This window comes from Mesoplodon bidens (assembly GCF_964165515.1).
Source record: "Mesoplodon bidens genome assembly, chromosome: 4".
NCBI classification, from domain to species: Eukaryota; Metazoa; Chordata; class Mammalia; order Artiodactyla; family Ziphiidae; genus Mesoplodon; species Mesoplodon bidens.
Genome location: NC_138160.1, coordinates 74,324,180 through 74,352,083, shown reverse-complemented (window position 1 = coordinate 74,352,083; position 27,904 = coordinate 74,324,180). Strand labels below are relative to the sequence as shown.

General features: G+C 39.3%; 1 protein-coding gene across 1 annotated transcript in view; it reads right to left on the bottom strand.

Moving 5' to 3' along the window:
- Positions 1–27,904, bottom strand: part of ADGRV1 (adhesion G protein-coupled receptor V1) — a gene marked incomplete at its 5' end in the record, with an annotated part of 521,373 nt that overhangs the window by 37,485 nt on the left and 455,984 nt on the right. Inside the window, one exon of the mRNA XM_081231559.1 lies at positions 24,259–24,380. Coding sequence (XP_081087685.1) covers positions 24,259–24,380 — 122 coding nt within the window. The remainder of the gene's footprint in view (positions 1–24,258; positions 24,381–27,904) is intronic.

Below are 27,904 nucleotides of genomic sequence, written 5' to 3'. Positions count from 1 at the left end.
TTACTGGGACTTAGGGATGGCACAGTACCTGGAATTCAAACTTGGGTCTGATTCCAAATCCCTAACTCTTTGTTGTAATTTATCAAGGCTAGTGTTGCCTGGATTCTCTCTGGACCTTAGGGATTTTCAGTGCATTCAGGTTTTTCACCCTACTAATACTATGCTGTGATGCTCCAGATTACAGCTTTCACTGTATCTTCTAACTACACTCCTGATCCATGCAGAGAAGCAAAGGAAAGCCTACTTTTGGGGCAAATGGTATTGCATAACATGACTCACCCAGAGTGAAAGATATGTACTTTTAAAGACCAGTGTTTACGTATCACGTCAGCAGCCCATAGTTTAAAATGCCTGGGAAGCAACACACTCAGGGAGCGGCAATGGTCGCTCTTCTCTCCCCGCATAGATTCAGGGAAAGCAGGTCTTGAGAGCTGACAATACCTCAACAGGAAGTAGAGAGAAAAGCAGTGCGTGACTCCCCTTCTTCTACTCTGTTGGTTTTATCTTGTTCACTCTGAGGTCTGCACTGCCCACAGCAAAACTGCTGAAACCCTGTCTCTGAGGGACCACCTCAGTTCCAGAGACTTTTCAACTTCACACTTGAAGTGAAACTTAATTTTAATATTAAATAATTAAAATATTTCTTTTGATGTTCATTATAAAAACTCATACAAATTCAAATATAAGAGAGTATTATGGAAAACTTTAGAGTCAAATAGTTTTATGTAATTTCCCTGAACTAAACCAGTCAATCTAAAATTTTTCTTCCTGTTTTTCGGGAATGCCGAAGCCTGTTATGAAGAGATATTTTTGAGGAAAACTCCATTTTACAGAAAGTTTGCTTTTGTCCCACTTGTTACCTTTTCTGTCCTTCATTAAGTTAACTTCAGGTGTCTGTACTAAAGAGAGAAAGTTTTCTCCACAACTGTGGTAAAGTCACCACTGGCACTCTTCAATCTCCAGATCTAGTATTTTAGTCCTACTCTGGCTCACACTGCACCTATCTTGATAAGTGATGTGAAGCAAATAAGTTTTCACTTCCTTTTGATGCAGCAATACTAGACTGGCCTAAGGTAAAATTGAAACTTTACATAATGAACCTAACATTAACCCTACTTACTTGGGAGAGAAAAACAAGGCAAACATTTTTTAAAATTTTGTGGTGCCTTTGGATGGATGAACTCAAAATATACCAGAATTAATGCAATGGGAAATTTTAGGATAAAGGCCCCAAAAAAACAGATCAAAAGAGCTAGTCTAAGAGACAGTCACTTTGTGATACTAATAATGTAATGGAACTCACTAATGGCTACTCAGAAATAATACAAACAGGGACTTCCCTGGTGGCGCAGTGGTTAAGAATCTACCTGCCAACACAGGGGGCATGGGTTCGAGCCCTGGTCTGGGAAGATCCCACATGCCGCGGAGCAACTAAGCCTGTGTGCCGCAACTACTGAGCCTGCGCTCTAGAACCCGTGAGCCACAACTACTGAAGCCCACGTGCCTAGAGCCCGTGCTCCGCGACAAGAGAAGCCACCGCAATGAGAAGCCTGCGCACCACAACGAAGAGTAGCCCCCACTCGCTGCAACTAGAAAAAGCCCATGCACAGCAACGAAGACCCAACTCAGCCCCAAAATAAATAAATAAATAAATTAGAAATAATACAAAAACTTCTAGTCAGGAAAAAATTTAAAAAATAAATAGACAAGGAAGTAAAAGCTACTGAAGCTAGATTATGAGATTTTCCCTTGTTTCCTTTTAGATGTGGTCATCACTTGCCTTCTCAATGAGCGTCTCCGACCACTAATTTAAAACTGCAGCCCACTAGCCTGACCCTCACTCTCCTGAACTTGGCATTTATCACCTTCTAACATGCTACCTAATTTCCTTATTAAGTTTATTTGTATTATGTATCCACACACCCCCCACTCCCCACCCCCAAGTGCAAGTTTTTCAAGGGCAGGCATTTTTGTCTGTTTTGTTAACTGATTTATCCTAAGTACATATAACAGTTCTTGAAACAGAGTAAATTAATTAATTAATCAATCAATTAATTAAAATTAACCATCTTCTAGTGCTAACTACAGAAAATTCATAGTCCAGGAACAGAGAAGCAATTATTACAAGTCAATTCAACAAATGAGATTTGTAAAACAGGAGGTAACATTGAGAATAACAGAAAAAACAAAAAAGATGAACATTTATTGAATGCTTACCAGGTACTACCACTCTGAAATGCTTTACATATATTGCCTCATGTAATCCTTACAGCAGCACTGTGAGATCGGTACCATTTATCATGCTTACTCTACAGATGAGGAGACCAAGGCACAGGGATGTTAAGTAACTCGTCTTAAATCACAGAACTAGCAAATGGTGAGCTGTGATTTGAACCCAGAAAGTGTGGTGGAGAGCTTGTGCCTGCTATCTGCACACGCTCGAAGGTGGAAAACTGAGGCACATGGGTTTTAGGAGGTTCACTTTCTCTCTGGGAATAGGAGAAATGGGAGGAGGTCTCGGGGGGGGTCCCTTTCTAAGATGCCAATATTCTGGCAAGAGGCACACCTGAGACTGGCACCTTGAGACTGTCATGGGGGGTTAAGTAACACTGAACCACACTCAACAAAAAAGCACAATTAGGAGGTAGGGGGTAGACAGGGCAGGAGAAGGAAAACGACATGGGAAGCTGAGTGGGGAGCTACTAAAGATAAACTTTTGCATACTCTATCTTGAAAATATTACTAGTTATGTGTTCTGTCACTGATAGCAATGATAGTTTCCTGACCTGTATTTTGCCAGACTACTTTCAGCCATTGTTACAGGATCAGAAGAGGCAATTCAATAGAAATTTATGGCTTCTCACTGTTAAATAATGCTATTTTATTATTTTCACTTTTTTTTTCCCAAAAAAGAGGTTATGAGGTGGCAGTGCACCATGACCAGATCAAACAGTGCTAACAAATAAAAATGGTTATTTGGAAATAACCTAGAACAAATAGTGTTTTCTCTTTTTCTAGCCCTGTGTGTGTGTGTGTGTGTGTGTGTGTGCGCGCGCTCGGTTGTTCACCATCATCAATTATAAACAGGAGACGACCTCTCTGCTTGAAAAGCAAGTCCCTGGTTAGCATTTGGTAACTGCCTATGCAATATATTCAGTGAAAGACTTTGTTTCCATAACTATATTCTGTTCAAGAACAACAAAGGGTAGAAAAGCATAAGGGAAAAATTATGACAAAACCCACCCACATCACATGATAATATATATTCCACATATATGTACACACAGAGTAATCATAAACAACTTTTCCTGTCAAACTAGTTTTCTCCCTGCTTTTTCAGTGAAAGGCCCAGAAAGAAGAGGAAAGTAATACAAAGTCATTAACTTTATTGCAATCTAGTTCCTCTTGTTTCAGAGCCAGGAAAACATTTTTAGATTTAATTTTACTGGTAAATAAAACACTTCTGAAGTTCAATAACAAGTGAATGGTCCATGTTTCATTTTTTCCCCTCTCTTTAAGTCATACTGACCTTTATAGAAGCACAAGAACAACATCTGACATTTTGTGGAAAATAAAGAAACATAATTTAGCAATTTTTAGCCAATAGCCACGTGCTACAGCTTTAGAGTTGCTCAACTCTTTCCAGACACAAACGTCTCACAAACATGCTTCATATTCTTTTTAAAATCACAAGTAAACAAACAAAATTTTAATTAGATAAGCTTGCTTCGCATATTTGACTGATGTCAGCCTCGCCTCTCTGGGAAAAAAAATCAATTAAAAAGAAACAAAGGAACAAATACAAGATACGGATGACACTGTCTCTAATGCTGAGCTGCATTTTTGAAGTGCAGCTGGATAAAGCCAAAACTGCAGGTCCTGACTCACTTAATTAGACTCTGGCCCAACTCTCACACACCATAAAGAAGCGTAAAGAAGAAATACACCCATGCGCCCAGGGGCTGACATTTCTTTTGCCTTGTCCCACGACTCATCTGCTCACATGCCCCAGTCCTCCACGTGGAACAAAAATCGTCTGTTGTCTCCATCCCAGCCACTAGACCACTGGCACTGCTTCTATTTTTGGTGAAAATTTCCAATAGCCTGGTGGATGGAGGGGCACATTCAAGGAACACGTAAGGAAGCAGCACAGACCATGGTTACTGAGCTCCTGTACTTTTGATTTTCATGGCCTGTTTTTAGCTCCAGTTGAGGAATAGGAATGAGTACCATTCCCTGACACTCCCCATTCCATTGCTCCTTTATCTCCTCCGTCTCCGGCAGCATCTCATTCCCGTCTGCTTGGACATACTGCAGGTTGCCAAGCACAGCTGAGGAGGTCCTGGCCTGACTTGCCGGGCGTGTGCTTTTCCCCATCTATCAAGGATAACTGGATTTGCGCCTGCTCTCGGGCTACAGATCTGAGCAAGGTTGAACCCCGTGTCTCGTAATCATCCAGAACATCCAGAAGGGCCAGCCTCTTCCTCTTCCCCTTCCCCTCTCGGATCAGCCATGGACTGGAGGTCACTTGAGGGGATGGATCATCCTGTGGCCACCCTGGGAGTTGGGGTTCGTTCCAGACTATGTTCAGAAAAGGGGTCCAAGAATTCTTAAAACAACTCTGATTTTTAAAAAAATGTTCGGTATAAAAAAAAATGTGTAAATGACAGCGAAGCCGGGAAAGAGTTTCTTGTCCCTGATCCACATGGACTATGAGGGAAGAAGCCCTTCAGTGAGTGCCTCCTAGGTAAAGCCAGAGGCCCCACCCTGGCAGCTGAGCATCACCTGCTAACACGCTGTGATTGGCCTGTACACTATTTCAAGGTTGCCTTTAAATAGTTGCCAACATTAACAAATTAGGAGCTTGCACATCAAAATCTGGTTTCTGGCTTCTCTAGAAAAATCGTAATGATTGGGCTGACACCAGCTCTGCTTCCTGTCTAGTAAACGCTTAGCTGGAGCCAAGTAGCTGCTGCCCCTTTAGACAATGCACGCTGCCTCTTGACCGCAGGCCCGGCCTGTCTGCTCTCAGGCCTTGGAGCGTGGGAGTGTGTGCAGCTGCTCGTGAAAGCAGCCGAAGTTCCTAAGAGAGAACCTGGTGGAAGCACTAGGCTGTTGTCAGCAGATATTTGGCAATTTGCCTGGTACTTTCTCTAACCTCTTCCTTCCCCTTTCTACCTGCCTCTGAGCTGCTCTGAAACTGCATGCGGGCACTTACTAGTAAGAACCATCTTCCTTTGCCAAAGGGTCAGAAGTTCAAGAAAGGCCCAAATGCCACCCTTCTCTGATGGCCTTGTGTCTGTGAATCGAATTGCTTTGGCAGGAAAAGACTTATGAGTGAGGAAGATAGATAACTCATATAACTGAGCCAACTATTTGTCAATAAAAAGACGTAACGTCATGCTAAGGGAGAGAGTGCTAAGGGCTAAAGGAGAAGTGTGTGTGTGTGTGTGTGTGTGTGTGTGTGTGTGTGTGTGAGATTTTATTTTATTTCTTAATGTGGGCCCCAAATTGGAATGCAAAGTTGATAAATTTAAGGCCTGATGTCCGAAGTCAAGATAAGGGCACTCAAATATTTTCTTTGCTTCAACCTGAAACTATGGAGATTACATTTAGACTCCGTATTCAGGACAGCTGCCAGTTCTCTCCTTAGAAAGCAGCAGAGGCTAGCTTCTGGTGAAACGCAGCGTGAAACCTGCTGCAGGACTAGGTGATAAGTTGGTAACACAGAAGCAAAAGACAATTGGGGTGATTTTCAAAGTGCTTCAGGGCCTGCAGCTGTAAGACGCCCGTTGACTGCACAGCAGTGAGGCAGCTACATTTCTTTCTTTCACACAGCTCTGAAAACATAAGCAATCAACTCTGGGATGACTTGGGGAATCCAGTTGCCTGCCTATGATTCCTCAGAGCACCGGCCATTATTAACTGCTACTAGGAATGTGCATTGGCTTTCTGAAATCGCACAAATCTGGATGTTTTATTCTGTTTTTTCACCCTTTCTGAACTGGGAAATTCAGCATGTCTCCTAAAACAAACAAACAAACAATGCCTTGCAGAACACTATTAGGTGGATTTCTTGGCTTTGTGTTTTCAGTGCAGAGATGGGTCCCTGTGTGCGGAAGCCTTGCTGTCTCAGACGATAACATACATAGTTATCTTGAGGATTACTGACGGAACCCCGAATGTGTGAGAATGATCAAGACAGATTAAAAAACAAGGAGAACAGATGCAATCAAAAACAGATGTTGAAAGGGAAAGAAAAATGATAACGAAGTCCAGCTGATGGAATAGAGATTGAGATAGGAAGAGAAAAAAGGGAACGGCCAGTGGTTTTAGATGGATATAAACAGTGCGAAGTTCAGGTGCCTTTCTCTGTGCCTTAAGGTTGGGATGAGGTTCTTTCACAGCAGTGCCCCTTGGTGCAGTGTCCAAAACTGTTAAGTGCTTTCTGGATTCAATTCAGCAGGTTCTCAGCACTATTGGAAGGGCTGGGATTGTGAGATGCATGGAAGATTTATAAATCATGGCCCCTGATCTCAAGATTACACTCTGGATCACAATTTTATTTTATGCATTTATGTTTTATTTATTTATAACACATTTCTTTCATGCTGCTCGGAGCTCATGCTGAGGCAGTGACAGTGGGAGGAGCAAGGGCATCCGTGGTTATGGTTCTGTGTTCCAGCAAAATAAACACCCTGGTGGCTGTCTTTGAACTTGTCTTCATAGATGGAATGCAAAAGAACTGAATTAAATATTTACAGTGGTCAAGGTATTTACAAAAGAATGATTTTTTAAAGAAGTTTTAAAAGAAGTTCTTGAAACTGTTCTAATAGATCTCATAACAATGTGGCGAAAAGACTTTGCTCATGCCACCTCCCCACTCCCACTCCAGGGCCTTTTCAATGCTATTTCTTTTTATTCTCCTACATAAGCGTCATTCCAGTTAGATGAAGATGACCATGTGCTTTCCCATCTTGTGCCTTTGACTGATCCATTTCTTCTATCTGAAGACCCTGAAGAGACTTTCTTCTCCTCCAAACTCATCCAAATTTGGAATCCTCTGCAGCCCAGCTCTAGAACCACATCTTTCATGAAGTCATCTCTGCCTTTTCTAGACCTTTCAGCGAACTTCTCTAATTATTATTATTGTTGCTAAGAATGATTACGAATAAGACTAGATCGCAACCATCACAGTAAGAGTAACTAATATTTCTGAGCAGTCTTTCAACTCCACAAACTTGACCGTGGTTCACATATATTATGTTTGTCATATTATTCAATCTTCAGGTAGGTACTATTATCATCCCCATTTTTCAGACAGAGAGAAACTGAGGCTTAGAGAAGTGAAGTACATTTCCCAGTGATACCTAGTAAGTGATAGAGTATTCTTGTCAGTATCATCAATTTAGCATTTAACTATAAATATTTGTGTCTCTTGAGTTGCTATTTGTTACTGTCATTAAACTATTTTATTTTATTTATTTTTAAAAATAAAGTTATTTATTTATTTAATTTTTGGCCACGTTGGGTCTTCGTTGCTATGCGTGGGCTTTCTCTAGTTGCGGTGAGCAGGGGCTACTCTTCGTTGTGGTGTGCGAGCTTCTCATTGCGGTGGCTTCTCTTCTTGTGGAGCATGGGCTCTAGACACGCGGGCTTCAGTAGTTGTGGCATACAGGCTTAGTTGCTCCGCGGCATGTGGGATCTTCCCAGACCAGGGCTCGAATCCACGTTCCCTGCACTGGCAGACAGATTCTTAACCACTGCGCCACCAGGGAAGCCCCATTAAACTATTTTAAATGCACTGTTTGGGCAAGGGGTTTTAGTATGAAACAAAACTGGGGTTTCAAATACAAAAGGTACTCTTGTGTTAATCCTGTGATTGCTTTTCAGGGTTCTGGGAGACTTATGAGATATCTGAGATTGAGCAAAGAGAAGCGTGGAGAGCGCCTATGAGTGAAGAAAGGGCAGTGACAGCACAGAAGAACACTGGGATGTCATCTGGGACCAGTGGTTGTTTGCTGGAAATCCGGGTTCAGTTCCCAGACCAACCCCTCATTGGTCAGTTACCCTAGAGCTCATCTTACTCTCTGAGGTCTCGGTTTTCCAATTGAAACAAAAGAAGAACAGAGGGCTTCCCTGGTGGCGCAGTGGTTGAGAGTCCTCCTGCCGATGCAGGGGACATGGGTTTGTGCCCCGGTCTGGGAGGATCCCACATGCTGCGGAGCGGCTGGGCCCGTGAGCCATGGCCGCTGAGCCTGCGCGTCCGGAGCCTGTGCTCCGCGACGGGAGAGGCCACGGCAGCGAGAGGCCCGCGTACCACCAAAAAAAAAAAAAAGAACAGAAAATGTGTACTTGCACAAGTTATAAAAAGAACGAATGGCAAAAGCAATGTCTCCGAAACTTTTCTGATTCCTCACACAGAGCATTAGTCATTTTTATAAAGTTTTGGAAAAGAATCATTAAGTTCCAGAGCTAGGCAAGATATTATTTGATTCTATTTGTTTCATAGATGAAGAAATTCCGGCCTCATGACTTGGTCAGTGTCACACAATTAACTAGGGACATATCTGTGCTTCCCAATTCTTAGTTCAAAGCTTTCTTCATGGGTCATCACAACCCATAAGTACAACCTATTGTATATGCAAGTCTATACATGTCTTTTTGTACTTGGGCGATATAGTAATACATTTGTAATTGATTTCTTTTTATGATGGTGTTCTTCAAGGACTATTTTGGCCCCAAATGAAAATAAAGAGGAAAAGTAGAAATTTTAGAAAGAAAACTTAGTGACTTAGCAAGTCAACCTCTCCAGCCTTGGCTTCTTCATCCATAAGGTAAAGTAGTTGATGCAAGATTACTAAATCAGGGGACTTCCCTGGTGGCACAGTGGTTAAGAATCCGCCTGCCAATGAAGGGGGCACAGGTTCGAGCCATGGTCCGGGAATATCCCACATGCCACAGAGCAACTAAGCCCGTGTGCCACAACTGCTGAGCCTGTGCTCTAGAGCCTGCGAGCCACAACTACTGAGCCCACGTGCCACAACTACTGAATCCCGCGTGCCTAGAGCCCATGCTCTGCAACAAGAGAAGTCACTGCAATGAGAAGCCCACACGCCGCAACGAAGAGTAGCCCCTGCTCACCGCAACTAGAGAAAGCCCGCACACAGCAATGAAGATCCAACGCAGCCTAAAATAAATAAATTAATAAAAATAAATTTAAAAAAAAGATAACTAAGTCAGTGAGAATCTGATAGAATGATAAAACTACTTTTGGTGCCCAAGAATTACCCAAGTTGTCATAGTGAAAGGAGCAAAAAATGCAATATATGTGATAGGAGATAATAATCCAGAGGAGTAGAAAACAAAGAAGGTTAGGCAGGGGCAGGTGACTGTTTTAAGTAGAAGAAGGGAATTATAAACAGTATGGATACCAATAGAGAAAAGTGCAGAATCTCTCAAAATTATGGTTGTATACAATGAGAGGGAGAGGTCTGCAGAAGAAGAGTAATGTGTAAAAGAAAGAACAAGCTGGAATGAATCCTACAGGTGTGTGGGGTAATAGTGGCAACCAGACAGGATTCTCAGAAAATTCACAGTGACAGGCAGAGGGGGAGCACAGCTATAACTATAGCACGACAGAACAAGTCTCCTTCCCTCAGGTCAGTAAAGGGAGGCAGGAGAAAGGAACAGAGTAGTGAGCATCAAGGCCAGGGGTGTATAGGATTTTGTTAATTCACACCAATTAATGAAACCATTTGTTGATCCAAACAAAGCCAGATTTCAAACAGATTTTATATATGGTTTCAATTCACTTTTGCATTAAAAATGTGCATTCCATGCTTGAGAGAGAAGAGCACATGATGAAATTAAGTATCAAGGACTAGCGAAATGTGGTTTTGTTTTGGTAGAGATGACCTTTCTGTTTCAACGACTCTACTTTTCCGAATAAAATGTTTGATTTATATGGTTTAGAGGCATAGAAAAACACTGTGGACTCTGTCCAAAGACGAAAGTACTAAATTATAGTGTACTAAGAGAAACCTACCAGTTACAAAACACTGTGGATTTTATCATTTATACATAAGTAACATACTAGAGCATGGACGAAGAGGACGAAAAAAGAATTTTACAAGCACATCTTAATAAAACCTACAAAAATTGGGGTGATAAACACAGCAAGTCCACAAAATTTGCAGCAATGATTTGAAGGCACCCATTCTTCAAGGTAACTCTTGCACTGGCAGTACACATCTATATTATTCTAGGTTAATGTTTTTCAGGTAATTTAATTTTGAAGTGGAGCTCATGAGTGAAGAACAGAGCAGAGGTTCTCGTATAGAACCTGTATTCAACTAGTGTAGTCAACAGGAACTTGTCACTCTCTGTTTACCTGTAGTATATTATTTCATTGTACTGAAGACTGTACACACATAAAGTCACACTAGCACTGATGAGAGACATCCAAACACTTTAAAAAGTATTCGAGGGTTTTCTGATTAAAAAAAAATCATGGATAAATTTATTCAATTCTAACTTGCCTATCACTCTTCATTGAAAAAAGAAAAAAATTCCTTTGAAAAACTTCCTTTTAGCAAATGATCAGGTCACTAATACAGCTCTAGTAAGCAGCTTATACAGGTTATACAGTTCTAGTAATCTTTTTTCCTGCACTCTTTCACTTAAGATTCTCCAACTCTTGCTAGTGCTGGGGATGGAGTGGGCACTCAGTGATGAAACAAGAAATCTTGTGCAAAGTGCTGCTACCACATCAGCAGACAAGAGACTGCCTAAACCCTCAAAAAGGAGAGAAAGCAGAGAAGCAAAAGGGAGACAATGGCTTCTCAAGCATCAATTCCCTGACTTCATTTTAAGAGACCCAAGCACATCTGGGACAATTGCTCCTTGGATTGAATACAGCCAGTGAATCCAAAGTTTCCGTTCCTTTTTTTTTGCAATTCCATCATTTCAGATGGCTTGTCTAGCCCTAGTTAGTGCTAAGTTTACTATGTCTTTGTCTTCACTGTAAATATCAAGTAAGAGGAGAAAAATAAAGCCAGAGACTTATGTTTTCCTAGAAGAATGTTAACTGTACTGTGCTTTTGCTGCCATGTTTAAACTTAGTTGATATTCATTGAAAAGTAATGTGTTAGGGATTTCAGAAAACAGTGGAGTTCATGGATAAGAGTGTTACCAGAGGTTTGGGAAAGCCACTCCATCTGGCCTGTTTAGCTCAAGGCGTATGGTTTTTGGATCTCCTTTAACGATCATCCTCCTAGATGCTTGGAGCCTGGGCCATGTAATCCAACACTTGATTTCTTCTAGCCCTGTCTGAGTCTCTAATTGTGTCCCATATGTAAGTTTTTTCCTACCCAGTAAGGTCCATATGATATTTAAAAAGACAGACTAGGCAATTGGTCCAGGTGGAAGGCAGTTCAGTTGCAGCAGCAGTTAGGAGCTTGGGCTTTAGAGAGTGGCAGAGACAATGAGAGATGGGAAGAGAAAGCAAGGGATCTGTAAGGGAGCCATAAACATACCACCAACTTCACATGTTTTTTTTAGAACTTTTCCTGCCTCTGAAGGTAGGGATCATTTTTTTTTTTTAATGTCTGTTTCAGTTTTCTCAGTGTTTACAAGTGTCCTAAGCAAGCCACAGGAACCTGACTTGCTAACTTGACCTGATGCTCAAGGTCACTTCTATTAAGACTGCCTAAATTACAGAACTAGGGAAATGAAGGATGGCAGATAACTTGTGGGTAGCATATTCACTGTGGAACCTCCATCTAATCTGGAGTCTGCTGTATGATACTGCTGCCCCACAGATCCCTCAATGAAGATCTTCAACTAAGCCAAAAAGAGACTGTTCTTTGGGAGAATGTGACTTTATAGTGAACATCAATGTTAAAATAGACAAACATTTGTTGAAATGCATTAATTTTTATAAGTGAAAGATAACAAAACAATAATTCATATGTTAACTATGCTTATTGATTCATTTTAATTCATCTTGTCTCTTTATGCATTTTAATTTAGCAAAATTTTTAATTCAACAAGCATTTATTGAATAGCTACTATAAGCGCAGCCTTCTGCTAAGGTACTGTGGAATAAGGAAATAATAGGAGGTTCTACAGTCTTGCAGCATTGCAGAGCCTAGTGGGGGAACTGATCATAGTTTATAGAATGCCAGCTCATAAGTAACTGGGTGTGTGACCTAGCCTAAATTACTTAACTTCTCTAAGACTCTGTTTCTCTGTATTTAAAATGGCAAATATAATAGTCTCTACCTTGCAGGGTTGTTGTAAGGATAATGAAATAAATACAATTCCACATAATAAGCACTTAATAAATATTAGTTACTATTGTTGTGATTTTTATTATAAATATATATTGAGCAGAGAGGCATGGAGATGTGTGGTCTAACATGTACATACAAAAACACATTCTAGATTAATGTTTTTGAATGGATGAATATAAAATTTCCAGTGTTATGATACTGGCTCAAACAATAAGGTAAAATACATGTAATCTACCATATTACCACTTTATAGTGAGAGTTTCCAAGGCTGACAGAGAGTCTGAAGTGTTTATAGTTATACTCATAACTAACATTTTGGAACAAAGGACACCCTATAACTAACAGATGTCATATTTATATCACATTTATATAGTATCTATACACTGGGGTCTTGTAGCTAAATAAGATCATTGAGATGAATGTGGCCTGTGACATCAGCAGGTTCTGAAAAGACCGAATAATCAGCAATTAGAGAAACACTGCTAACTGATTTCAGTGGTATGCTCTCAAGATCTGAAGCTCAGAGGTTTCATTTGTGTGGAAATAATCTTAAATGCATATACAATTATGGTGTCTCATGAGGGAAAGAAGAAAGGCAGTTAATGTTACTATACACCTATTATATGCTAGAAATTTAAAAATATTTTTTGCTTGATGTCCACAGATGCCTTACAAAGTAAATCATAGTATTCCCATTCTGGAAGAATTAAATAATTTGCCTAAGATCACAAAGCTGAAAATCTGTAGGATAGTATTTGTATTCCAAAATACTTTTACCTCACTATTTCATGGTATTTCTCAAGCTAACGAGAATGTTATTTAAATATTTGCAGAGGAAAACAGTAATATGGAATTGATTTATTCTGAAGGATGAAGATAGAACGTCCTGGATCCATCTATCTAAAATGATTTTTTTTTAAATTTTAGTTTATATTTGAATTCATGCCACTAAAACTCTTTTCAGTAGGATTTTAGTTGGCATTTTTTAAAATCCATATTCTGAGAAGGCCGACCTGTTTCCTAGAGCAGTAACCTTTCAAAATATGCACCTTTAGCTGCTCCTCTGTATTGACTGTCTGTTTGTCTTATTGGTGTATTTTAGTTTTGTGAAATAGGTATGAGGTTATTCTATAGCCAGAAAATACTTTTTGAATCTCAGTCTTCAATTGATGGATTATAAATTCTAAGACCTTACTCATTTTTTATTTTTCAAAATACTATATATATATATACATAATATATATATATTATATATATATTATATATGTTTTGGTGATTTAGAAGACATAAAGTACACCTCACCAGTTGACCTTAAGAAGTTGCATGTATAGGCTTCCTCATCAGTGTTCCCAGGAGCACCAGCCCAGTGCATATGTTTTAAGAGGTATCCACTGGATATCTGATGAATTGCAGTGACTCTAAATATCTTCATTTATTAATGTGCATTCTGTTTATATTAAACATTTATTAGATATTTGTTGAAATAAATTTGAGACTTTTGTTTCTGGCTCTGATAGAGTTTATATCAGATTAACTCTAATTGATTACAATTCTACAAGCTGGAGAATATACTTTCAGACACACATACACACTAACAAAACAACAACAAATACAGTAACAAAACAGCAGAGGAAGGCATACAAACAGCTAGTATCTGAGGGACCAAGATCCTAGAGAGAAGCAAAACCCATTGAGTGGGGAGCCCTATATTCACTGCTTTTTTTTTTTTTTTCTTCTTCAGGGAGTTTTCCAATTCAAAGTGAGATGCTCAGAGGCTGAACAGAAAGTTGTAGCTGGGACTTGCAACAATCTGACTAGGTTGGGGAGACAAAAAATAGAGTTCAAATCTACTAAAGCAACCAGGACTTGAGGGGCCAAGGCTCCAAAGAGAAAGGGAACAGTAAAGGCATTTGCCACTTCTGAAGCTGCATGGGGCTGAAAGGCTAAGAAACTAAGCAGAAAGCAGCTGCTCAGAGGCTCAAAAGCTAAGCGGAGAATTCAGCCGGTTCACAGTACCAGGGAATGAAACAATGGAGTCCAGAGACTGCGAAGAAGAGGAGTTCCAGGAAACACGATAGGCTTTCAGCTGAGTCACCTGGGTCCCCTGAAGAAACTTTTAGTTTGCCCCAAGAGAGGGGGCAAACCATAACTAGAGTAACCATCGCAATGCCTGAAACCCAGTTTCTGCTGGACCAAAGAGGTGATCAGCCCGTATTCTCTTTCGGCTTCCAAAAGAAAATTAAATCCTCTTCAGAGAAAGAAATTTGAACTTCTCTTTATATGGGAGTTGCACACTGACTGCCACCTATGAGAATTTACCTGCCAAAGCTTTTGTTTGGCCCACACAATGTTTGCTTTTCTCATCTGCATGCTTTGGGGAGGAGGCTCTACTGTCTGGTTCTTCTACAGTCCCGACCAATCCCTGCAGTCTCACAATAAACCTATTTTGCCCTCATAAGTTACTTACCTGAAACTGAAGGCGTGTGCTACACATTTAAAAGCAGATGAGTGATGACAACAACTTATGTTGTAAGCCAAGCACTGTGAGTGTAATCTCAAGGGACTGCATGAGGGGAATACCTAAGAGGGGATGAGACCATTCAGGGGGAGAACCAGTGGCCAAAGAGAGGATTTAAAGACTGAGCTCTGACAGACACAGAGAACAGGCTTGTGGCTGTCAAGGGGGAGGGGGACTGGGGGAAGGATGGAGTGGGAGTTTGGGGTTAGCGGATGCAAACTAGTATATATTGAATGGATAAACAACAAGGTCCTATGGTGTAGCACAGGGGACTATATTCAATATCCTATGATAAACCACAATGGAAAAGAATATTTTTAAAAAAAGAATGTATGTATGTATAACCAAATCACTTTGCTATACAGCAGAAATTAACACAATACTGTAAATCAACTATGCTTCAGTAAAAAAAAAGACTGAGCTTACAAACTTCCTCTCTTTGGCCTCTCATTTGACTTCATGTAGCTTCTGACAAACATTTCTTCTGTCCATTTATTCATTTATAGAACTTTGTATTTGTAAAACATTATGTAGTTTACCAATTATATTTTATACATATATTTTTATATAATACTTAGGACAAAACTGAGAGCAAGAATTAGCATCTCTCTCTGGAAAGTAGATAACTAAAGCTCAGAGATGTCAAGTCATTTGGTAGAATAGAGGTTGCATGACACTTAATTGTATGCTTCTTCTACTATACCTAACAGCTCAATATTAAAGAATGCTATCATAAAATATACATATAAATGTATTTACAAAAAAATGTATTCTCCCCACCCCAATGTCTGAGTAATACATGAGATAAAAACAAAATTTTAGACCCTGGAAAAATTATAAATTAACACCAAGGCAAAGAATCTGAATGACTGAGTAAAAACTGGCTCAAACGTTAACTGTTTTATTCTCCCAAAACTGTTTTAATAAGGGGAGGTATGTGTCTCGCTTACTCTAATTCTTGTAGGTTTGATAATTCAGAATCAGAGCGTGCTAAATCCTTTCACAGGTAAAGTAAAGGCTCACAAAGCCCAAGAAGCCGTGTTACACGGTTAAAATGCAAAAAATGCAGTCATAGAGGGCACAGGAAAAAACTTTGAAATGGAAAAACCACCGAATAAGAAACTAACATAGGATTAGGGCAGGAGAAATGGGGTACCTGTTTTGCAAGGATGCAGCCAGGTGTCAAAAGGTAGTCTATTCAATCCCATCATTTCTAAACCTGTATTTGGAGAAGACATTCACTGGCAGATCAGATCCTGACATTTGTATTTAGAGAACCCAGCACAAACAAAAGTAAAAATCCTGCAGTCTGTCTTAAGAGCCCTGCTCGCCAGTCAACAGGCTAATGAGAAGGTAATGCGATCATTCATCGTCAAATGGAGTAAGAAGTTTATTACGTGAAAACTCAAAGATATTTCACCAGCCCAGATGCTACTGAACACTGAACAGAGTTGCATGACCTAATCAAGACAATTTAAATACATCTACTTGTCTTAGCTTCTGTATATTTATTTGTAAAGTTACAGAAATGTTCTGGGACATTCTGAAGAGCACAGGAGGCATTCATTAGTTTCTGAATTTCACTCTACAAAACAAGTGTAGTAATTTTTTTCCACTGAACTTGACATGGTTCTGGGACAAATCAATGATAGAATCCCAACCTCCTCTGGCTTCTACATGTTTATTCCAGGGTTTTCTGGGAACATTGCTTTTCCACTCTTCATGAATAGTTCATGTGCTAGTCTCCAATGGAAACAAAGTGACATTTCTTATTACTGCTGGCTGTTGGAAAGCAATGGCAAAGGGAGTGCCTTGAAACAATTAGTCCTCTGTAACTGATTATTTAACAATGTGTATTTCCCAAGAGCTGTTTATCCTCAAAAGGAAGCAGCCAAGACTAAATAGGTACTGTATCTATGTAGACACCTGCACTGAAGCCCTCTGGATGCTAAACGGGGATTCTCACAGAAGAAAATTAATGGAGGATTCTTTTCTTTTCTATTCCATTTGCAATGAACCCTGTACCTTTTCGTGAGCAAGGAAACATATTCCATTTCTCATGATACCTCAAGGACTATTTTTATTGGGAAAATCTCTTCATGAAAGATAGATTTTGTTTTAAAGCTGAAATTCAACATAGAACAACAAGAGATACACGGAAAAGCAAGGAAGGAAGAGAGGAAAGAAGGTAGAAAGAGAGGGAAGGAAGGAAGAAGGGAGAGAAAGAAAGAAGGAGGATAAAGAAAAGAAACACTATTTTTTAGTAGAAGAAAAATGTTTTATGTGTTCAAGGCACTCTAATGGCCACTAAAAAACAATAATTTTTTAAAATGTAGGAGAAACTGTTCCCACCTTTAAGTCACTTATTTCCCTAGCGATTTAGCTGTTAAAGATGCGGGGCTAGCAATGAAAATGATTTTAACTAGCTGACCTTAAATTTGAATACAGGCTATATATTTTTAGCTACAAATTCCATGTTGTAACTCCCTTCTCTGAAATAGGGAATGATTCAAAAACTGCCAGGGAACATCTCGAGACCAGATGCTCACATAAACAAACAAGCACAAGTCAGTTACAGGGAGACAGTCAAGTAAGATTCTGAAGAATGTGGTCTCATAACTCACATACTGAGAAATGTCATATCCCCATACTATGTAAAGTTCCGCTCCCTTGCCAACTTATGCATTCCAAGAAGAATGCATTTCAGCTTTTGGAAAGGTTCTTCTCTGTATATGAATCTTCTCCAGAACTTATTTTTCAGCATCTCCAAGAAGCTCATGCCTTTTTTTTTTTTTTTTTTTTTTTGCGGTACGCGGGGCTCTCGCTGTTGTGGCCTCTCCCGTTGTGGAGCACAGGCTCCGGACGCGCAGGCTCAGTGGCCATGGCTCACCCCAGCTGCTCCGCGGCATGTGGGATCTTCCCGGACCGGGGCACGAACCCGTGTCCCCTGAATCGGCAGGCGGACTCCCAACCACTGCGCCACCAGGGAAGCCCCAGCTCATGCCTCTTTACTGCCGGCTACCCTCATTATCTTACCTGGGATTCCCTACATGTATGAAGATTGTCAGTCAGTGAAATTTTGACGTAGTCCATGTGAGAACCCTAGAGAAACCTGAAATAAATGCTGTATGTAAGTCTGAAGCTGAGTGGTTAGGTTAAAAATAGAAATGTATTTTAGAACATAGTTAAGCTAGGAGCGATGCACAAAACGTTTAGAGTGTGCCATAGGCACTGACCCATCAGACTGCAGGTCTAGTGCTGGAGCAGGGTCCTGGCGCTCCCTGTCTAGCCAAGCATTAGCCTTTTAGCTGCTAGAGGTCTGTGGTGCTTCTAGCTTAAATAGCTAGAAGTCTGGGACACTTGCAGCAGGCTTAGACAGTAGCTATTTCAATATTATGATGACTGATAGGGTTCTACTAGTGACTACCAGCTGAGTATCAAACTTAGTGATTATTTTCTGTAATTGTTACACAAATGTGGATATACCTTGGACTAAACATTTTAAGAAAGTTGTCATCTCTAAGTTTTAGCATAAATATACTTAGAAACGACAAACTCAACTTTTTTTTAAAAAATAGAGGTTATTGAATTAATGGATGAGAAAATTAAGAAAAATAATGTAGTCCCTTATGACTTTCCTGTGGACAATATAGAGACATTTGGTTATATGATGGATCTCAAGGATATTCATAATAAACCTATGTCACATTGATTAAGTTTCCTAGTAGTTTGACAATAGCTGTCCTTGGCCTTGTCCAACCATATCAATGAACAGGAAAATTTAGAAAATATATATAATGGACATCTGTTACTTTGGTCTGCCTAGCACTGTTACCATTCTATTGGTAAGAGATTATTTTCTTCTGGTGGGAATTCCATTCCATGTGGTTTTTGTGAGATCAACTCATCTTCCCACTGTTAGTGTCTGCTCATGACCCAGGCCTGGCTAGAGTACCTGCCACCCTGTGACTGGTTTCTGGATAGTCAGTGATTCATTGAAAGTGAGGGTAATTTAAGTCCTTCACAGGATTTTCCCTGCTGGGGCTGGAAAGCCGGTAGGAATTAAGACTGGTGGTAGCTACCATGCTCAGTGCACTCAGAAAGCCCATTTAGCAAAAAACAAGATAGAGCCCCGAGGCCTTTGGGATTTGGGATTGCTAAGCAAGTATGTACAGAACTATTTTTTTCTTTTTGGAAATTTTAGAGTTCCTCTTTTGATACAAAAGAAAGCGCAATGGAAATCAGGATTTGTTCACCTCACATCCACACATCAAGTGCATCATGGGGAAGTGAAAAAAAAGCAGATACCATAAACATGCTGACATGCTAGCAAGCAACTCCTAGAATTAAAAAAAAAAAAAAAACCCAGGAAATAGACTCAGAGGACATTTCCCCCTTTATTCTTGTTCTGCTTACTCTTGATACTCAACAGTTTAAATTTTTTTAAACAATCAAGAAGATGTAAATAACATGCCTAAATCAATAAAAATTTGAATCAAAGTTCAGTTCTTGGGGAAAAAATGTCTTAGAGTTCAAGGAAGAAGCAATAAAAGTAACAGTAGACGTATTTAGAATAATAAATTTTTTTACATCACATTTGCATCCATCATGCTTTAGAAAGTATTTCATATACATTTTCTTAAAATGCTCAAACATATTAAAAGTTTGGTAGCTCAACCCTGAATCTTCAGAAAGTGATCAAGAAATTTCTGATAATATTTCAAATGATCAAGATTTTCTTTTTTAAATTGTACCCAATAATAAATATCAAATATCAGAATATTATAAAAATATAAATTTCATCTGTCTGTTTCAGAGCACCTATGGTATAATAATAATCTGGATTAAAAAGTGAGGCAGTAATCACCTCTGAGCAAAATATAAAAGCCAAGCATAAGATATATAGTACACTTTTCCGGTCACAGGTGTTGACAAAAGCCAATAAGAAAATACAAAAATCAGGGACTCCCCTGGTGGTCCAGTGGGTAAGACTCCGTGTTCCCAATGCAGGGGGCCTGCGTTCAATCCCTGGTTGGGGAACTAGATCCTGCATGCATGCAACAACTAAGAGTCTTCATGCCACAACTAAGAGACCTCATGCCACAACTAAAAGATCCCGCATGCTGCAACTAAAGATCCTGCATGCCACAACTAAGACCCAAAGCAGCCTAAATAAATTAATTAATTAATTTTAAAATAGCACGGAATCATGGAAATGCCCAAGTTGAAGACATGAAGTAGTTTATAAATTAAATGAACTTTAATAAACCCTAGAGAAACCATATTTTCCAAGTGTTTCTTAACAGGCATTCCTTTTAGGACTGACTCACTGAGCACTGGTGCTAGGAACGTGCCAGTGCACCAGATACCAGGCAACAGTGATACAAACAGTCATTGCTTCAATGGTGCCGCATAGATGGAACTAAGCTCATTAAACATGAGTTTGAAATATTTTTAGTTTTTACTTATACTTAGCTTGTTTTCAGTTCCTCAAAGAAAGAGATCATAACAATTCCTTTTATATCTTCCTGTGAAATATAGTTTAATCCTCAACAATCCTCCTTTATTACCAAACCTCTAACCTCCATAAGAGCTCAATAAACCTTTCTCTTGTGTGTGGTCTGATAGGTTACAATGGCTACCATTTCAATCGTAAGGCTTAATTTATTTAATTACTGATGAATTACAATTACAGATTTCAGGTGTCCGACCCGAATCCCACCAATTTCTCTCTAAGCAGTCATTTCTTTACCATCTTCCAACCCACCGTAATTTATTATTTACTTTCTGCCTAGAAACTGCTCCTTACCTTTTACTATTTTTACCACAAGCTTTTAATCCATTCCTCTCAACAAATGTCCTTGCTTTTTGCCTTTCAGAGATAAGAGACAGCATTACATACAAACCCCAACTTTCCAGACTTTCAGCTCCAGAACAGTTTTTCGTGTACTCCTATCCTTCCTTCTTTCCTGAGCCTCAGTGAAAGAAACATGTCTAACTCCTCCCTCAGACAGGCCGTCTGTCTCTTCTGTTTTCCCGCCCTGTCCATGATCTTGCCAAGGCAATGAGCCTTTCCTCCAGTTGTCAGTTTCTTCTTCTCTGTTGGTTCTTTTCACAGGGAAAGAAAACCAAACCCCCAAATTTCCTTTGAACCAACCAACCTTCCTTCCTAAGCTATTGCTTTCTCCATTAAACTTCTTGAATAAAACAAAGAAAAAAAACTGCTCTTTAAGTGTGAGTTACTGTACAATTGCTTTATGTTCATTATGCCATTTAACTAAGTCACACTGTAATCCTAAATGGTATTTATTCCCGTTTCACAGATGAAGAAAGTAGAACTGGGTAAACATCTGTGACTCAGCTGAAGTCAACCAGATAGTAGGCTGGTGGTTACGATCACACTTACTTTAACCAGTGGTTCTCAAGCTGTGGTCTCTAGAGCAGCTGCATCAGCGTCTCCTGGAACTTGTTAGAAATGCAAATTCTCAGGTCCCACCCTGATCTACTGTATCAGAAGCTCTGGGTGTGGGACCTACTATCTGTGCTTCAGCAAGCCCTTCACGAGATTCTGATGACACTACAGTTCGGGGACCAGTGCACTAGACCACAATGCCCTTCTGTTCTCATTCTATTTAACTTCTCTGCTACACTTGACAGAGGTAGGTGTTTTCTTTTGAAGCCTTCTTTTCTACCAGAAACTCCAAACTACTATATCTTGATTCTCTTTCACTAACAATCTCTTTCAGTAGCCTTCTTGCTAAAACATTGGTTAGCTTTACCAATGTCTCCTGAATCTCACCAACTCACCAACTTTGCTGCATGTTCCCTAGGACCCTCTCTTGATGTAATCTCCATGTTGACCAAAGGAGTCAGTGCCCAGTCATTCACTGCAGCCAGCATCTCTAGGTGACATTGCCCTCTTGCCCCCTACATTCCTACATTTAATTGGCTAACCAAATTTCGTCAATATTTATCTCTAGAATATTCTCAAACCTGTCACCTATCTCTATTTCCAGGTGCACTCCCAAACATTATAGGCTGGAATATGATAACAGCCTTCCTGCCCGGAGCTGCTCTTCTTTTCAATACCTTCCTAAACATTTCCAGTTATCCTTCTAAAAAGCAGGTATAAGCATGTCATTCCCATTCAAAATATAAAAATTAAAAAAAAAACCTAACAAAATTTAAAAAACTAATCAGAATAAAACAAACAAAATACCCAACTTATATGGCTTCCCTTTACCTAAAAGCTGACGTTTAACATCCCATTCTGAGCACGGTAACATGGCGATTAAGCCAACCTAGGCTTCTGTCTCCTCTCCCACCACTAACTGCAAAACCTTTCTTCCTCCCCCTAACCTTTGGTAAATGTAGGCAAGATTAATCACGTTTCTTTTTTGCAGCCTAGGCTAACACTGTATTCTCTGCCTGAAGTACCCATCTCTAACTATCTACTCATCACTTATTTAATAAACATTAAATATGACACAAACTCAGGGGCAGGTAAAATGAACAAATAGAATATATCGAGTATAATGAGGTAACGTGCCCCATCTAAAGAGGGCAGCATCTATTCAAGACTTGAAAATTGCTGCCATGCAAATACTGCCATTAGAGAAGAGCCAGACATTCAGGTTTTCATGTGAAATTTCTCAATTTAAAAATTGAGCAAATATTTATTTATTTATTTTTCACATCTTTATTGGAATATAAATGCTTTACAATAGTGTGTTAGTTTCTGCTGTATAACAAAGTGAATCAGCTATACATATACATATATCCCCATATCTCCTCTCCCTTGAGCATCCCTCCCACCCTCCCTATCCCACCCCTCTAGGTGGTCACAAAGCACCGAGCTGATCTCCCTGTGCTATGCAGCAGCTTCTTACTAGCCATCCATTTTACATTTCGTAGTGTATATATGTCAGTGCTACTCTCTCACTTCATCCCAGCTTCCCCTTCCCCCCATCCCCGGTGCCCTCATGTCTGTTCTCTACACGTCTGTGTCTTTATTCCTGCCCTGCCACTAGGTTCATCAGTACCACTTTTTAAAATTCCATATATATGCATTAGCATATGGTATTTGTTTTTCTCTTTCTGACTTACTTCACTCTGTATATTAAAAAAATCTAAAATCCCCTTCTGTGTACCATTGTGTGTCCACCAAATAAAACACATCTATAGGCTGTCAATGTGGACTTTGGTGTTAGTTCCGTTAGGCCTAGGTATTCAAAGGTGACAAAGACAGGGCCTCTGACCTGAGTGGCTCACCTTTGGTGTTCAGCTCAAACACTAGCACAGGCAGGAGTAAACAAGTCCTCTACTCTGCTCTCATAACACTGTGTTTACATGGCACCTGCCAGAGTATACCCTTACAGCTAATTGTTTGCTTACTCCCTGAATCATCAGACCCTAGAGAAGCAGCGCTGTCATCTTCATCCTAGTAATGGTAGCACTGGCACACTGTGCTAGTAGCTGGTACTCAATTATAACTCTATTGGGAGATGTCTATATATCAACTTGTATCAACTTGATTCCAAATGTTTAAGCCACTTTGTATTTTTCCCTCCCTAAATCGATATTATGTTTTGATTAGGCACCATGCTGTTAGATATGATTTCACTAATGAATCTGTCTCCTAAAAAGCAAACCTAAATATGTTTTGAGTCATGTTTCAGTTTTATGTTATAATCCTACTATTTTTCCTACAGAGGTTTCTTGTAAGATGGTGGTCCAAACAAGGGCTGTTTACAGATATCCTTGGCAAGTTCAATAAATTGTTTTAGTCTAGGACATATCTTTTCACTTTGAAAAATAAGAAAAAATGTGTTCATTTGTTCAATTTGCTAATTTCAGGGTACAACTTTTTTTCCATTTAACAAAAGCACTAAAATAGTCAGCTTTAACTTTTGTTACAGTTATATAATTCCTGGTTATGCTATCCAAACATTCTCACAAAGCTAATTTAAGCTAGGCATTGCCAGACTTGGAGGATGTCAATCATTTTTCAGTGAACCAAAACACCAAGCACCAGACTCAAGAGGGAATTGCTTGACCATCATTGTTATTTTACTCTCAGTTGATCTAATTTCTAGACACAGACCCACTCCAAATATGTGCATATGCCCTAGATGGCTGCCATCTGTGAAGTATATAAACATCAATCCTATTGAAAAAGAAACATGTTTTTGTAGTTACTTAGGTGTTGTCAAAATGAAGGAGGGTAAATATTTTATGTCTTCCCTATTTGTATAACCAGCAGTTAGAGGTCCAGCCATATTTCAGGTGTTAAAAAATTTTAACATAATCTTTGCCATTTTATTCTAAAACTGTGTGTGATGTTTTTGTGCATACGGATTCACCTACATGTGGACACTTGATTTCATTACGTTGAAACTCCCTGCCTTGTGTTCATGTGTGCTGTAACCAAACTGTAAGTCTTACCTGCAGACTGTTGAAAATGACAAAGAGGACCAGCATCCACAAGTGTCTGTAAGCCATGTGCAGGCCTCCCCAAAGCCACGTCATTGAAATCAGGGCAAAGAGATATAAAACCAGTGGAATTTCTAGACACCATAAAATAAAAAGAAAAGAAAAAGAATTTTTGAACTTCAGAATACTGCATAATCATACATATACACAAAATTATTTTTAGCTATTTTCTGGAGATACTCTCTATGTCCAAGCACTCACTTTGAAAGAACAACCTTGGAAATACCAGTCTTACGACAGAGAAGAGAAGGCAACGGTAACGTTGTTGAGTCCACCTTCCTTCTGTTTTGCTGGTAGGCAGGGGACTGAAGAAGGATGAGACTGTTCCTCTCCTAGACTACCACCTGCTGGACTGTTCAGGAAGTGCCACCAACAACTGGGCAGATGCAATCACATTTCAATCCCAGGGAAGACCGGGTATATAAATCTCCTTAAAAGAGCTCTGTACCAGAAAATGGTAGGCAGGAGTGTGCTCTCAAAATTACTGTAGTCCAGTCTGACATTTTAAAACTTAAGTGATATAACTTGTTTGTATGTAATGGAAAAATACATATTTATCTCTTTTTCTGACTGAGTGGACACCAAACGTCACAGCTGTGGTTAACAGCAAAGATGAAGTGAAGGATTCACTACTGACAACACTAAGCTTATTCTACCCATCATTTTATTGTGCAATTTGTTTTAATAGTTTCCAGAACAGATTTCTTCAGGGCCAAAGGACTTCATTACCCTTTCTACTTATTTTTGATATTTGGGATTTAGAATAATAATCTTAAAGAAGGGTTATTAATATTTAAATGGAAAGCTATAGAATATTTGGAAACTGAATCAGATCTTAGCAGCTGCACATAAACACATTTTCAAGCTACCGAAAGACATCAGGAAGGACCACACATCACTGACAACTCTCATGACAGACCTCAAAGTCCATATATACTCAACATCATCAATTAATGCCTAAAATCTACATACATTGCGGAAATCTGAACAGTTATTTACAATTTTAGCAAATTAAAATTTTTATTTTATTTTGAAACAATCTCAAACTTATAGAAGGGTTGCAAGTACAGTATGACAAGAAAGTTTTGTTTTTCCCTGAACCATTTGAAAGTTGCCAACCTGATCCCCCATCACCCTCTGAACATTGTAATGTATATTTTCTACAAAGACATTCTCCTACATTAACACAATACAACCATCAAATGAGAAAATTAACACTGATATGTTACAACTATCCTCAGATCCCACTCAAGATCTGTCAATTATTCCAGTAATTTCCTTTGTAGCAGAAGAATCCAGTTGACATTTCTGTAGTCTTCTTTCATCTGAAATGGCTTCTTTAACAGTATGGAGGTTCCTTAAAAAACTAAAAATAGAACTACCATACGACCCAGCAATCCCACTACTGGGCATATACCCTGAGAAAACCACAATTCAAAAAGAGTTATGTACCACAATGTTCACTGAAGCTCTATTTACAATAGCCAGGACTTGGAAGCAACCTAAGTGTCCATCGACAGATGAACGGATAAAGAAGATGTGGCACATATATACAATGGAATATTACTCAGCCATAAAAAGAAACGAAATTGAGTTATTTGTAGTGAGGTGGATGGACCTAGAGTCTGTCATACAGAGTGAAGTAAGTCAGAAAGAGAGAAAAACAAATACCGTATGCTAACACATATATATGGAATGTAAAAAAAAAAGGTCATGAAGAACCTAGGGGCAACTAGGGGCAAGACAGGAATAAAGATGCAGACCTACTAGAGAATGTCCTCAAGGACACAGGGAGGGGGAAGGGTAAGCTGGGACAAAGTGAGAGAGTGGTAGTGTATATATGGACATATATACACTACCAAATGTAAAATAGATAGGTAGTGGGAAGCAGTCCCATAGCACAGGGAGATCAGCTCGGTGCTTTGTGACTGAAGGGCAGGATAGGGAGGGAGGGAGGGAGACACAAGAGGGAAGAGATATGGGGATATATGTACATGTATAACTGATTCACTTTGTTATAAAGCAGAAACTAACACACTATTGTAAAGCAATTATACTCCAATAAAAATGTTTAAAAAGTAAAATGGCTCCTTTGAGTGTCGTTGGCTTTTGTGACTCTGGCATTTTTGAAGATTACCACCCAGTTTGTCTTGTAGAGTGCCCTTAAATTTGAGTTTGATATTTTCCTATGATTTAGATTATAAGCTTTGCCAGAAATCACAGAAGTGATCCTGGGTTCTTTTCATAACATTCTATTGGTTAGCACAAGATTTCAATTTGTCCCATTATCTAGGATGCTCATTTTGGTCATTTGATTAAGGTAGTGGCTGTATGAATTCTCCACCATAAAGTTAGTCTTTTTCCCTTTGTAATTAGTATGTATCTTGCATGGCATTACTTTGAAACTAGGTAAATGTCCTTTCACTTAGCAAATATCTGATTTATTCATTTATTTATTTTTATAATATGGACTCAATATATTCTCAACGTAATGGGTTATCATCTATTACTACCATTTATTTTGATGCTCCAATTGTCCTGATTAGTGGGAACCCCTTCAAGATGGTTTCTGTGACTTGTTATGCCCTCATCATTCTGTTTTGGCCCAACAAGATGTTTCGAGCTCATCTTGTACTTTCCCTGCCCCAGTCCTGGTTTCCTTTAGGGTAGAATGGCATTCAGAAACCAAGATCTGGGGCTGGGTATGGTCATTGCTATTGGGGTGCTGCTACTCCTACGTCCTCTCTGTAGACAGAGCTGGGGAATACCTGTCTGCAAACATCTGCACACACACTCATTTCCATCTAGATTTCTATAGCTATCTCTGTACAATGAAAATCATTAGTGTATACCAATATTTCCAATTACAATCCCATGCCACAAGGTTAATTGTAATTGTCTCTTTTTCTGTATTTGTAACTTCCTTCTCTGTTGGCAAGAAATGTATTTCTCATTATTCTTAAAATATTTACCTATTTGATCAACTCTATTTGATTGTAACCAATCTCCCATTGCTGTTGTCCCTGCCTTGCACAGATGGGCTCCCAAATCCACTCAGGTTCTTAGGAGCCTCGTGAGTACACTCCACCCTTCACACAGATGCCCCCTCACAATGATTGGCTTGTGACACTCCATGCTTGACACCTTCCACTGGATGCATACCTGGCTCTGTCAAACTAATGGCTTTAAGATGGAATTGTTCTGGAAGGGAAAAGAAAGGAAAGAAAGAAAGGAAGAGGGAACCTGAACATTTTTTTTTTTTTGAGAAGAAAAAAGGCGTTCGAAGGACACCATACTGATATCTTGTCAGATATCCCCTTTTTAGAAAAATGTCAATTGTCTAAGTTATTACAACTGCACAGAGAAAATAAGAATAATATAAGACACAGTTTATGCAGATGAATAGTTCCTGTGTCATCGATGCCTTACCACAGGACAGGAGCGAATATATTAAGATTTATTTAATTTTTTTTTAAAAACATCATTTTCATTTAATGAAATCATACAATTTGATAAAGGGCCAGAAGGCTCTTTTTTACTTTTGACAAGATACCTTAATATTTAGGAAATTGCCTAAGCTATGCTCATGAAAGTTTTC